At 41.0% G+C, this 14,372-nt stretch overlaps 1 protein-coding gene across 11 annotated transcripts in view; it reads right to left on the bottom strand.

Annotated features, from left to right (window-relative positions):
* The window catches only part of FNDC3A (fibronectin type III domain containing 3A), a 125,921-nt gene that overhangs the window by 29,891 nt on the left and 81,658 nt on the right, over positions 1 to 14,372 (bottom strand). For 10 of the 11 annotated variants that reach the window (XM_086771859.1, XM_086771856.1, XM_086771860.1 and 7 more), the window contains 4 exons: positions 4,402 to 4,559; positions 3,333 to 3,392; positions 870 to 1,008; positions 175 to 228 (listed from right to left, as the gene is read on the bottom strand). In XM_086771859.1, coding sequence (XP_086627985.1) covers positions 175 to 228; positions 870 to 1,008; positions 3,333 to 3,392; positions 4,402 to 4,559 — 411 coding nt within the window. The remainder of the gene's footprint in view (positions 1 to 174; positions 229 to 869; positions 1,009 to 3,332; positions 3,393 to 4,401; positions 4,560 to 14,372) is intronic. The other variant, XM_086771864.1, reaches the window with a different exon arrangement.

The following is a 14,372-nucleotide window of genomic DNA, read 5'->3' as shown; positions in this document are numbered from 1 at the left end:
CCCAAAAAATAATTCGGGCAATAACTGTATTTTCCTAATTGCTTCAGGAGTTACATATTTGTCACATTCCTCTAGACAGAATTCATAGTTTTCACACAACTTGATGTGCACAGTAACATCAACTACTTTTTAAAAAACTACAAAATTGAAAATAAAATAGAATAACTTGCTTACTTCATCCCATTCTAAAAGGTAACTGTGGATTTTAGAACCATTATCACAAGATGCCTGCAACAGAAAAAGAAGAAAATTAGAGCTCTAACTGGATACGAGACCACTTAAGGAAAAAATGCTGGTATAGATCAAATCATGACACGACCAATAGAGGGCGAATGATGCTCCCCTTATACGACTGTTCCACTTGCCACGAGAGTCCTCTTTCAGTCTCCACCCAACAAATATTTGTATCATATTTATGGTTTTGTTTTTTTAATTTAGACCTTGAAAAAATATTCTGGCAGCAGTGTAAAATGCTGAAGTATTTTTCTGAGCAGCTAGATTGCTGGTCTACTCAAATCTCAGTCTTTCCAGACCACTTCATTTGCTTTGCACAAACAAGCTGATGTTCAATGACAGAGAAAGCAATTGGTTCCACAGTATACTAGGGGACTGGAACTCGAACCACTGTCTCTGGTTTGAACTCAGTAACTTTTATCTACAAAGGCTCCTTGCTTTTCTTGGAATCCTTCTCTTTTTACTGAAGTCCACAGTTAACCTAGTACATGTGTTTCCAGTCACAGAACCGTGACTGAAATTAGTTGTATTTGACAAAAATCTTCCACTTCAATCAATTGGCATTTTATTGACAAATCTGAAACAATTCTGAAGAGTGTAAAATATTACTTTAAAGGTTTTTAAACAATTCTTACCTTCCACTGCAGAGTAAGAGAATTTTTGGTCCGATTAGTTATCCTGGGCATATTAGGAGTATCAGGTTCACAACTTGCTGTGGTAAAACTCTCTGCTTCTGAAGGGCTCCCCTTTACACAGTTGCATTCTACTTGGACTCTGAAGTGGAAAAGAGCCAACAACATTTTGCTTCAAAATCTGTATATAGAGTTTCCAAATGAAACTGAGTATTCAGAATTAAGTTACTGCCTTGCTGTCTCATTATTAAAGTATCACTGTTATAAATAAATAACTGGTGGAAGGATCTTGGTCAATAGAAGAAATGCAAAAGAAAAATGTCCTTTACTTTGCATGTACATCAGTTAGCTTTAGTCTCGCAATTGCATTTGAAGTCTGTTATTTGCTGTACTTTGGTTGGGAAATAATGGTAACATCTTGCAGGCTCATTATCTGTTGTAGACATATTAATTGATGATATGAATAATTCTTTCTTCTGCAAGTGCTTTCGTCACATGAGCACAATAAAGCTGCTGATATATTTCCAGAGTACTTTCTGCACTCCTTCAAGACCTTGCTGAGTCTGTTCATCTTTTCCTTTAGGAAGGCTATGAATTAACTCTCCATGTACTTCAGATGAGTGAATTCTTGCTTCTCTCTCAAAGAGAAATAATTTCTTTTTCTAGTAGCTCTTCTCTAAAATTAAATACAGGATTATTATCTGGCCTCTCTCTGTGCTCTCCCTGCCCACCCCACCTCAGCTGTGTAGCTCTGCCTTTTCTCCTCCTTGGGTGAACCTGCACATTACTTTCTTCTGATTCACCTGTTCCTTTGAAAGAAACAACAAAACCTCCCAAAAACCTTTCATATGATCATTGGCCTAAGACTTGCATTGCCTGCTTATGGAGACGCAGAAGTCCTTGTATGTTCTTGTTGCATGGATAGCAAGTTGCAGGAAATTTGTCTTTGCAGATTTAATTAACAGAGAGAGATACATCTGAACAGCAACTAACATTGCACAGTTGTTTGTGCTCCCACACAGTTCAAACATGTAATTTGTCAGTTACCTTCACAGCTTAGTCTTTCTGATCTTCACTGATTTCGGGCAGTGGTCACACTGGCAGAATTATGTTTAACTGTTAATTCAGGAAGACCTTAGATGGCTAAGTCACCTATTCCTATGCATTCTCTACAACAATCAGAATTAAGCCTGACAAAAAAGGACTTACATAGGAAAAAATATTCCTAGGTTCTGACCCTTATGCTCCATGCATTTTCAGCTTAAACACTGTTGGGTAAAGTGCATAAACACTGCTAAAAATAGGAACAAAATCACAGGGAAAACATCTGCATATGAAGAGCTTTGAGTTAATTTATCACTTATCTTTCTCCTGACCTTGTGCTGCATGCCATACAGTGGCCCAAATTAAATGAGGTGTGTGCTGAAGAACAGACCAACCCTCTTTTGCTTTCAGTTTGGCAACCAGGACAATATCCTGGAAAACAGCACTAGGAGGTACAGATCCTCCTCACATCAAGGACGAGGAATGTAGCTCTTCCATTTCAGCAAATGCTAATCAGAAGATGTGCATAACAGAAATCCTCCTCCTCCCTACTGCTGAAGTTCTGAAGCTCATGTGGAAAGACACACAACATTTCTGACTTGGATGCTTGCTCAGACACATTCTGTCCCCCTGTGCTTCCTACTGACTGCCTCTAAATTGGTTCCCTGGTCAGTACACACGGGGTTCTCCATACAGTCAAGAGAGGTAAATCCTTCATATGTTGCACATTCATTCACTTCTGAAGTTGCACGCTCCACTTGTAATTTTATTTCTTGAAAAGGCAGTACTTTTAAGGTGGCCTTCACAATGTTATGTATTTATAAACTGCAGTATTCATACTGTTTTTTTTTTTAAACCAAGAAATAAGATAAGCCTCCAATATGTAAAAAAAGGAGGGAAGAAGAACATCTAACTACATCTTTCCAATCCTATTCTATTTCTTCAGTAGGACACAGTGAAACAGCAAATTATGCTGTAAGGGTAGAATTACTTTGTGCTAGGGGCATCTTTAGTAATTCATACAGGGTGAGATTCACTGGTCTGCTGGAACAAAGTGAAAGCAGCAAAATCTGACCTTCCGGTGGCCAGCAGTAAGCATGTTCCTGTGCAAGGTACCTCCCTCTGCTGCTTCTGGGAAACAGAGAAAGCAAGCAGCATCTGTGCCTGGCTCAAAGGACAGAAAAATGTCACTGTTCTGGCATGACATGAGAAGTAAAGAGCACAAACGCTGGATGAGGGTGCAACAACTTTCCATTTTCCAAAATGGACTGAGTAGTCAGCTAAGCCAAAGATGTTGGTTTGTGACTCAAAGGAGGGTGAGATGTGGTGAAGAATCTCTGAAGACTTATGCAAATACACAAATCCAATGAAACTTTAAAAACATTTCCACTGAATTTAATGAATAGAGAAGGAGATACTCACTTTGCATGGTAATCAGTTGCTGGCCTGAGATCATTTACAGTAACTTTATTTTCTTCTCCACTGGAAAGAGATATGATTTGGTTTAAGAGATTGTTTCAGAATCCCATGCATTTATAAAAAGACACACATCATCTAATCCATCCACCTAACACCCCTTCAAAGAAATGTATTTGCCAACAGTTTGTTTCTGTTGCTAAATATAGCAAAATGAAAACACATTTATCTTTGAATTTGAGGGGCTTCTTTCATTTGAGTCGTCTTGGTTTGCCCTGGTGATTTTGTTTTTTTTTTTTTTGTTGGTTCTGTTTGTTTGGGGTTTTTAAAGAATAATTATTTTCCTCTTTACTCAGCAAGATCAGCTGCATGTGTATGCATGTATTTTATTACACAAAAACCATCAAAGTACTGTGGCCTTTAGAAGCTCAGTTCAGCCTTGCAAAAATGATTATCTAAAACTGTAAATGAATGCATATACCTACTTGTTAGAACCCAGTAAACAGAAAAGGCACCTCAGTGACAACTATTAGTCTACTTTTACTGACATCAACTTATGTTAGCAAAGCTCGTTTCTTTTCCTCTAAGCTTCTAGGACAGGGATATCCAACTTGTGATTCATGTACTGCTTCAAAGAAATCCATGAAATGTGACCAAGATAAATTAGCTAAATACAAAGATTCATAATTATTAGAGAGCTCTACGGCCCTAATGGTAAATTTTCTGTTATATTTCTCCAAGTAAATAACTGCATATACAACTTGTATTTCTTACTACTTGTGTATCTCACTAATTAAGAGCCCATAGTTTCTAGTGCAGCTGGTTGAAATACAGCTGAGTTATATTAAAACATGCTTCCAACATCTATGAAAAAAGTCTTTAAATTGTAATTGATGGTAGAAACTTCAGTAATAAAACCAGAACCAAGTCTAGTGAAAAAGTAGTTTGTTTCAAAACAGAAGTTGCACAAAACTCCTAATTACTTAAATCTCTGGACAACAGGCAGATTTTTAATGATGTCTTAAGCCACATAATTAAATGCAACAGCAATTAAGTAAAAATAATGAACACCTACATGTAGATAGTTTTATACTTTCCATCTTTTCCAGTATTTGAAATCATTACTTCATAAGTATAAACATCCGGTATGTCATTCTTGTCAGAGTCTTCTCTGGTATCGCTGGATGGAGGGGACCACATAAGCAGTGCTGTTCTTGCCTGAATGTCTGATACCTGTAGAAATACAACTTTAAGACCTTTGCCATTTAAATGCTATTGTATATAAACGCTGCTTTGCCACATAGGAACAAATAGAAGAGAAGAAAATTATATAGCATTATTGTATCAGAGTATTTATACTGATCTAATACTGATTAGTTTTTACAGATGAAATCAAGATGGAAATCTAAGAAAAGTCATGAAGAAACTGCAATCCTAGGGCCCAGGGCTGAACGCAAACCAACTTCTGAGCAATGAATGCCACCTAGTGGGCTACACAAAAATGACTATCATTTATGAAGCACAAGATATGGCAAATACAAATTGTGAATCAGTCGTCCTATTAAATGACAATGTTCAAGACTTTTTTTTTATGATACCTGCACTATGATTTTTTAAATATCTTCTTGCTGACTTGGTTTTCATATGAAATATATGGAAGTTCAGGGATTTCTCAAAAATGACTGGCATTACTGTAGCAGGCAGATAAAGAAACTCTGCTTTGGGCATTTAATTATGACTGTGACAAGACTCTCCTATTAGCTTAGAACCTGCTTGGTTAACTACCCCAGCAATTTGGTTTTGATAAGGATATTAACAGGGATACAACTACCTGAGGCTCTAATCTAGTCATCTCTTAGTGAACAGAATATTACAACATAAAATGTACTTTGAGCTCAGGTGCTTGTGATGAAGGCACGCTCCCAAGGTGCATGTACACATAATACATACAGGTATATATAGGCAACATACTAAAGAATTCCTGTGGTGGTGCTTGCCTGCACAGCCCACCCTTTGCAGAAATGCCTGGATAACATCAGTTGGTGTGATGGAAATATGAGCACAAACAGTGCTCCAACTGTTTGGAGCACAAACCTCCAACTGTCTGAGAAGTGTTTGCCCCAACAGACTCATTGTGCTAAAGATGGTCACTCTCAGGTGGGTTAAATGGTAACCGGAGAATCACAAAGAGACTTCTGAAACAAAGAAGGAATCAGCTTCAGAAGTATAAAAGCAGCATGAAAATTCATACCAGGGATAAAAGATGCTGCAGTGGAACACAGCAATGACGGAAGCCTGGCCTGACAGTGTGAGAAACTGCCCTGCCATCAATGCCACCGCTATCCAGGCCTGATGGATGCCATCAGTAGCTACACTCCAGCTGACGTGACAGCAATTTGGGGTGCAGCAGGCAGGGATACACAGCTCGGGTGGATGCATGTGACCTGGTGGAGAGCTTTCTCTATGGCCTGTGGATTAGCAGATCGTAGGGAACAACAGATTTTAGGGACTAACACAGCTACATGCAAAGCTAAAGCTCTCCCAAAGGAGACTTGCAGTTAGGGGCACGCACACTCCCAGAAGAATGGGTGCTGCTTGAAACCCACACATGCTGCCAAGGGCTGGGGATGCTCATATTTCTGTAGGTGAGTGCACGGGTGTGTGCATGCGATTACAAACTTTTAGGAATAGAAGAAAGTCTAGAAATTTGTGAGTGTTTATTAATATTGCAGATGTCTGCTATTGTGGGTTTATATGTTGCACCCACCTACTACTTCTAATCATTTCATAAGAGAATAGAAATTATATGAAATGACTAATTTTACGATATTACTGTAATATATACCTATTTTGGGAATAGTTGCTTTTGGAAATCTATTACCAGAATATCAGAATCAAAATGCTATCTTCACAACTGCTGCTCCTAAATTGCTACAATCTATTGAAATGGTTCAACTTCAAGAATGAAGCAGAGAAAATAACTTATTGATAACAGACAAACAGAAAGTAGGAAAATCAAACAAGATGAACCTCAGTGTCTTGGAAATAATGTCACTAAGCCCTTATATGCTAACTGGACTATATACATCGCATCATTAAAGGGATCAAATACTAGTAAAATTACCCACTGAAGTTCTTGGAAATACAATTTAGAGTTTCGTAAGAGAAATTCCACTATAATCTTCATGTAGTCGCAAACTACACTAACACTAACTACAATCACCTCAGTACAGTTCTAGCATTTCTGGAAGTCTTCAGAGTTGTGGGAGGCATCTGGGGTGGTTAAAGCTCCCTCTCAGACAATCCTAGTCCCTCCCTCCTGGGTTGTAGAAGGTGGCAGGGGTTACTGAAGGCAAGAAGTGTAGGTTCGTGGAGGATCTACTATGCTCCAGGATCAGCAGGCCCACTGTAAGATGATCTTCTCCTATGTTTAGCTATCTTAACAGTTGATTTTTTTTTCCTAATGTCCATGCAGTATCTCTTTTACTACCAGCTAAGCCTGCTTGTCCCAGCCGTCATCGAGTTGAACATTAGATCTTCCCTTTCTTTCTGTAGTTGTTTCTTATGTATTTGAAGACCATCAGCATTTGTGTCTCCCGTCATTTATCTAAATCTCTGATCATTCTCACTGTTCTCTTTATCTCCTACTGTTTCATTATCTTTACTGCTTTGCCCAGAACTGCACATAACATCCCATCTAATGCTTTACTAATGCCAAACTGCCTTATACACTTGACAGATTACACTTCACACATCTTAGTCTGTCTATCTTCTTTCACACCAGAGAAGTAATACTGTTGGTATGACGGAAAGGTGGCATTACATCTTATTGGAACATAAAAAGATTAGAGGTTTCAACTGTTAGGTACAGAGAGAGCAGGAAGAGTGGGAGTGAGATCAAAGACAACATTACAGACTGCAGAGTAATTGACAACTCACAGGACTTTGACTAGTAAAATTAAACCCAGAGTATTAGTGGAAATCATTATATATCAACAAGAGAACAAGGTGAAATGTTCTTTAAGTCTCTGACTGGATGAAAAACTGTTATCCTGTATTACTCCCTCAGGGCAATGTTTGTTGGTCAACTCACGTAAGCCTTCCATAAGACTTCTAAAACAACAAGATCACAACTGTTAACATACTAACTATAATGAAGCAGTAGTATGTATCAAGCTAAAAGTCAGTGACTATGCAGGTTGTTCTGCTTGTTTTACTTTGTGTAAACAAAGCATGTGACTAAAGAATATTAAGAAGAAATGAAGCTTTGCTGTGGTCAATTTTCCAAAGCTTAAAAGCAACAGTCAATGGAACTGAACATGATCAGAAATGCAGTGAAAAATATTCACAGAAGCTGGGAATTACAGACATCCTAATGGTGCATAAAAAGCTGCAATGTATAAAAACGATATAAAGTCTCTATACATACACATGTACACATACACTGTACTGGCTTTGTGTGGCAAGGTTTTGGTAGTGAGGGGGCTACAAGGATGGCTTCTGTGAGAAGCTGCTAGAAGCTTCCCCCATGTCCAACAGAGCCAATGCCAGCCAGTTCCAAGATGGACCTGCTGCTAGCCAAGGCTGAGCCCATCAGTGGTGGTGGTAGTGCCTCTCAGATAACATAGTTAAGAAGGGCAGAAAAAAAACTGTGCAACTGCAACGGGACAGAAGAATGAGAATATGTGAGAACAACTCTGCAGACACCAGGGTGAGTGAAGAAGGAGGGGGAGGAGCTGCTCCAGGCGCCAGAGCAGATTCTCCTGAAGCCCGTGGTACAGCCCATGGTGAGGCGGGATGTCCCCCTGCAGCCCATGGAGGCCCACAGAGGAGCAGAGATCCACCTTTAGCCTGTGGAGGACCCAACGCCAGGGCAGGCAGATGCCGGAAGGAGGCTGTGACACCATGGGAAACCCATGCTAGAGCAGTCTCCTGGCAGGACCTGTGGTCCCATGGAGACAGGAGCCCACACTAGAGCAGGTCTGCTGGCAGAACTTGTGACCCCGCAAGGGACTCATGCTGGAGCAGTCTGTTCCTTGAAGGACTGCACACTTTGGAAGGAACCCACACTGGAGCAGTTCATGAAGAACTGCAGCCTGCGGGAAGGACTCATGTTGGAGCAGTTCATGAAGGACTGTCTCCCGTGGGAGGGACCCCACACTGGCGCAGGGGAAGACTGTGAGGAGTTCTTCCCTTGAGCAGGAAGGAGCAGCAGAGACAATGAGTGATAAACTGATCACAACCCCCATTCCCTGTCCCCTTACACTGCTGTGGGGAAGGAGGTAGAGAATTTGGGAGTAAAGTTAAGTCTGGGAAGAAGGGAGGGGTGGGGGGAAGGTGTTTTAAGATTTGGTCTTATTTCTCATTATCATACTCTGATTTGATTGGTAATAAATTAAACTGATTTCCCCAAGTTGAGTCTGTTCTGCCCGTGACAGTAATTGGTGAATGATCTCACCCTGCCCTTGTCTCGACCCACGAGCCTTTTGTTTTATCTTCTCTCCCCTGTCCAGTTGAGGAAGGGAGTGACACAGCAGCTTTGGTGGGCACTTGGCATCCAGCTGGGGTCAACCCACCACATATGCATATGGGGAAAAGGGAGAAATATGTTAGCCAATAAGCTACGATTTAACAGAATTTACAAGAGAAGTTAAAAGATTCAATGAAACAAAAACAGGTAACAGGATTAAAGACAAAAGACTTTTTTTTTTTTTTTTAAATAAAATCTATCAGGAATGCTCCAAGTTGGGCATTGCTCTATTACTGGTGGATGTAGAATTTAAAACTGTAAAATGTTATTTCCATCCTGCAATAGCAATGAGGCAGAAATCCATATCCATCTTATGTAGCCCTGTTGCTGGACTGGAAAGTTTATAACCTACACCAAAGTCACTGGGCTCAGCAGATGATGCCCAGTGAAACTGAAGGGTCTGCAATAAAGCAGGTGGTCAGGTTAAACCGTTGGTTCCTGACAGTGATGCACACTCACATTAAGCCAAGGAGTTGCAAGAAGCCAAGCCTAAACTAGTAAGCCCTGCTGAGGAGCACTGGGGAGTGAACTACTTACGGAAAAAGTCTAAGAGGCAGATACCCAAGGACTTAGGAGAACAGGCTCATGGGTAGAAGAACAGAACAAGAAGTACAACACTTAACTCTTTAGCAGGGATAAATATTGGAAATAATTTCCAACCCTGTCCCTCATACACCTGAATCCCATTGGAGTTGCCACCTTCTTCCTTTTTGCAACCCCACAGAATGGAGGTGAGGGACTGTGGCGTCCCCAGAAATACAGCTTGTGTGTGAAGGGTCAGTAATCAGACAAGAAGAGAGGCAGTAGGAGTGGAACTGAGTAACATTAAAGTTTTTCTTCTGGACTCAAACTCTCTACAGTGTTACATATTTCATAAGTTCTGGAGCTTTTCAGTAAATTCACATATATGCGTATGAGAATTTTCAAGCACTCTCAGTTGCTAAAAAAAATTAAAAATCACAGCTACAAGCACTGACAAGGGAATCAGAAAATGTAATTTAAGTCCTTTTCAACCAGTTTATAAAACATTTGGTACTGCTCTTCAGATTCAACTTCCAGCTAGGAGAATGATTCTTAAAGACAAATCTAGGTTCAGCTATATTCTTCCTCACAGGACTATTAATAAGGGACAAAGGCAAAGTATTAAAAGATTAAGAATTGCTAAAATGAAGATTTCCTGTAAAAATCTTTTCTTTATTGTGAATATGCACTATGGCAGTCTTAGATTACACCAGCATTTACTATTTTAACACAAAACTCCAGCTTCACATGATCCAAGCATATTCCAATTATTGCTAACTTCTTCACTAAGAAGCAATTATTCAATACTGTCCTTTATCCTTGATGTTCAGTAATATCTCGACATTTGACTTTTTGAACACTAGCCAGAGCTTTATTATGGAAAAGAATTACTAAAGTTTCAGAAATTCCTCAGTTCTCAAGCACAAAACACTAGCATATTTAAAAAAAAATCTCTGCAATGTAAGGAGGAAAAGGAGGAAAAAAGCAGTTTTGAAGAACAAAGATTAAGATCAGAAGAATCCACTATTCCTAGATGTGCTGAGACACTTGGGAGTGGCATTTTCAGAAAACTTGGCATTACTTATTATATTGTATGCTTATTCAAGCAGCTGCAATTGATTTTGGTTGCAGCTCTGAGCACTGTGTGTTTCTGCAAAGCAGAGTAAAATACTTGAGTCAGGTCCTACCACTCAGGAAACAAAGGGGTGTGCATGTCTTCATCAGCAGTCCAGCTTGCAAAAGTGAATCTCCTCATTAACTATACTACACATGCCACTTGGGTCAAACGGAAGAGCAGCTTTAGTATGTGCAAACGGGACAGCATTTGATACAAGGTACCTAACCAGTGAGTGAGGTGCCTCACATCCACAAGCATACTCAGAACATGCATGAATCACAAAACATGATGCCTTCCCAAGGGATTTACACGCTATATAACCAACCCTCAGATTCTGAGTTCCTCTCCTTAAATACTCAGCCTTCTCTTCCATTCTTCATTTTGCTTTTGCCTTTTCAGGTTCTCTTGTCTTCTCTTTTGCTTGCTTTGTTATTTGGTTAATGGACATGACAGCTGGTGGAGATTCTCTCGAGTATAGAAAGCTCAAGACCTCCGACCTCATCTGGTGGCAGTACCATGTTACCAACTTCACGCCATGTACAAAAGGATAGGGGATCCATACAGGGAAAAGTTTAAGAAAATGACAACATGTTCATAAAAACACCTAATAGGAGTCTGAAGGCCGCAAAGCCAATGTGCCCTACACTGCACATACTGAACTAAAAGAGAAATGTGAATGAAAGCACGCCACGGAGCCTACCACCTGATTTAGATGTGCATGCTCTGGATCTGGTCAGTAAGAAACGGGACAGCCCAGGACAGGTCACAGCCTTCAACACTACTCTGCGCTTTCTGGATCAGTATATGGTGCAATGAACACTGTACTAGAGAGCACCTCTCTGATCATATGACTGCCACACCGCAGCCAGTAGCCAGTACCGCCTGTGCCAGCACTGAAATTCAACCAGAGAATAGAGTGTAGACCATTCATCCAAAAGAGCATCATGGCACAACTCTCACAGTGAGCGCTTCAAGCAAAACATGAATGAAAAATTTGCAGGAATATTTCTGATGAGAACTGCAAAGAGAAGGTGTGAAAAAACACAATCTCCTGGTTCATTCGTGGGAGGGTGAGGAAAATGTTTCCTTGGAGAAACTGTGGGAGTGTTGCTTCCGATCCTGCAAGACCTAAGTAGGTTACACAGTCTCCCTTTCTCTTATCATGTCACACTCCCCCAAGCTGCAACATCAGATAGTCTTATACCCACTCATGGCCCTGACAGCCCCTTGCCTTCACAAAGCAGAAGCCTCTCCAAGTGCTGGAAGTTTGGCTTTTTGCCTTGTGTACTAGCAGACTACTACTGCCTAAGCCTGGGATGTCTTCTGAGGTCTGCAAAGAGATCACTCGTAGGCACACAGCTACATGCAATGACATTCAAGTAAGGACGTGATGGGGAGGAGGAATAGCGTGCTTGCCTAAAAGGCACAGGCAGTTGAGTGTGGAGGGTGGAAGGAAGTGAAAGAAAACAAGACAGTACTGGCACTCCATTGCTTTTTCCTATGTCTGCTTTCTCCTAGTAACACAGCAGAAGACAGCACCTGTTGATCATACTTCTCACAGTCTCACTCTAACGAGCCCAGGAAGCTCAGAGTTGTCATTCCCCTTGGCAATGCAGCCACTGATGACACCTCAGATTCGGATGGCATCCTGTATGCACTGACCACTGGCAGAGGACAGTGCATGCATCTAGAGAACTGATCCCTCTATTTCTAGTCAGGATAGAAAGGATCGTGCACGTTCCAAAAAATGTTAAGGAGGGCACAGCAGTCACGCATGACTTGAGGACCACTGAGAACATTGTTGTCCAGCATGCCCCAGGAACAGCACTATCTTGCAGTAAGCTAACTTTGCAGCAAAATTTGTTTTGCATCCACTCCAATGCAGTGTGTGGCTAAACTAGGCACATGCTTCCTTGCTGGGACAGATTCTCATGACTGAAGAGTCAAAAGGGGTCAAAGACACCAGCCCCTTTAGCTTCACAGCCCTGATCCATTCCCAAAGCAGGTATGTTTTGTACAGTGAACGGCAGGATCCACACAGAAAGAACAGCATGCTGCTGTGTTAAAAGAACAAACCCAAAAGACTATTGTAATCTTGAACACAATGAACCAGTGTTAGTACTAAATCTTTCCTGCTCCACTTTGAGAACAGAATAGAATTATTCTAACAGTATTTTGAGGCATATTTTCCTAGAATATGCATACATATATATATTATTCATATTTTTTTAAAATAGCAAATGACTCCTTAATTTCTTTCTAGCATCATCCCACAGCAAGCCTAGAGCCTTTAGATTCACTGCACAAGTCTCTACTGCTTGATCTAACAGAGTGATAGCAATAGGTGTTTGCTAACATCTGTGGAGATGGGAGCACAGCTGGGCAGTGAAACAAATGGCAGCAAAACAAAACCTCTGCTGGTAGGATTTTGTGAGCACTTGCTGTCAGAAGAAAGATGAGATGTGGGAAAGTTGGATTACATTCCAGAAAAACAGAAAAGCTACTTGCTCTCCATCTTGTTCTTCCAATAGTTCACATCTACTATTCTGTCCCAGCTACCTCACAGCAAAAGCTAGGATCAGCTAACTCCTCTCCATTTCTTCATCTCAGCTCTCTCAACTGTTTCTTACAGGATTTGATTCAGATAGGTTCCATCTCCATGCTGCTTAGTCACTGAAGACACAGGGGCACTGAAGACATGTTAACACATTCTGACACCTGGACACAGTAGGATGCTTCTATAATTACAATCCCTGCTCAGCCCTTGGAGCACCACAGAATCACAGAATGACTGAGGTTGGAAGGGACCCTTGAAGGTCATCTGGTCCAACTCCCTTGCTCAAGCGGGTTCATCTAAAGCCAGCTGCCCAGAACCACATCCAGACAACTTTTCAGTATCTCCAAAGAGGGAGTCTCCACAAACTCTCTGGGCAAGCTGTGCCAGTGCCCAGTCATCCTCACACTAAAAAAAAAAAGTGGTTCCCGACATTCAGAGGGAACCTCCTGTGTTTCAGTTTGTGCCCATTGCTTCTGGTCCTGACGCTGGGCACACTGACAAAAGCCTGGCTCCATCCTCTTTGCACTCATCCTGCAGACATCTATACGCATTGATAAGATCACCCTGAACCTTCTCTTCTCCAGGCTAAACAGTTCCAGCTCTCTCAGCCTCTCCTCACCAAGCTGTAAAGCAACATATGAAAGAAGAACCAAGTCTGGGCACTAAAACTGGGGCCAGGTTGTCTGGGAGGTGAAAGGGAGAAAGTATGTAGCTGATGAATGGCAGTGTTGGAAATCTGATGATGATTCCATCTGACTTGTTTTCTTTCTTCATCTTCTTTTCTCTGTATGTCCTCCTTTCCACAGAAGTTTTCTCTTCATTATTAGTAATCTGAAGTGTGTGTGCATGAGTGCGTGCATGTGTGTGGTGTGTAAAGTTGAGGACTGACAAAGGAAGAAAAGCAAGCTGCCTGATTATGGATGAAGTAGCTGAATGACTGGGCAAACCTATGGTAAGCTCCTCCCGGAGTTTCAGTTGCATGGCCTTTTAGTAGTTTACAAGAGGGGAACAGACTGTTTTTGCTCAGGCAAGCTGGTGGACTGAGGATTGAGGTGGAGATTTTTTTAAAAGCTGTGTAAAGCCTCACAGAAAGGTTAGGACCCGGGAAGGTCTAGATGATGAAATAAAAGAATATAGGCCTGATCGGAAATGCAAGAAATTGCTGAATTTGGCAACAGTTCTTTTAAGAGTCCCTACACAGAGGTTATGAACTACAGTTTTACAAACTGAAAAGAAACTGGTAGATTTTCAAGGAAGTTAAGTTGGAAGTCCACTACTGACAGTTACCTTCCATTGTGAATTTTATGTCTCTCTTCCTTG

This window comes from Chlamydotis macqueenii, chromosome 1 (assembly GCF_036417535.1).
Source record: "Chlamydotis macqueenii isolate bChlMac1 chromosome 1, bChlMac1.mat, whole genome shotgun sequence".
In the NCBI taxonomy this organism is placed as follows: domain Eukaryota; kingdom Metazoa; phylum Chordata; class Aves; order Otidiformes; family Otididae; genus Chlamydotis; species Chlamydotis macqueenii.
The sequence above is the reverse complement of the archived record's forward strand: the minus strand, read 5'-3'. Positions and strand labels throughout refer to the sequence as shown.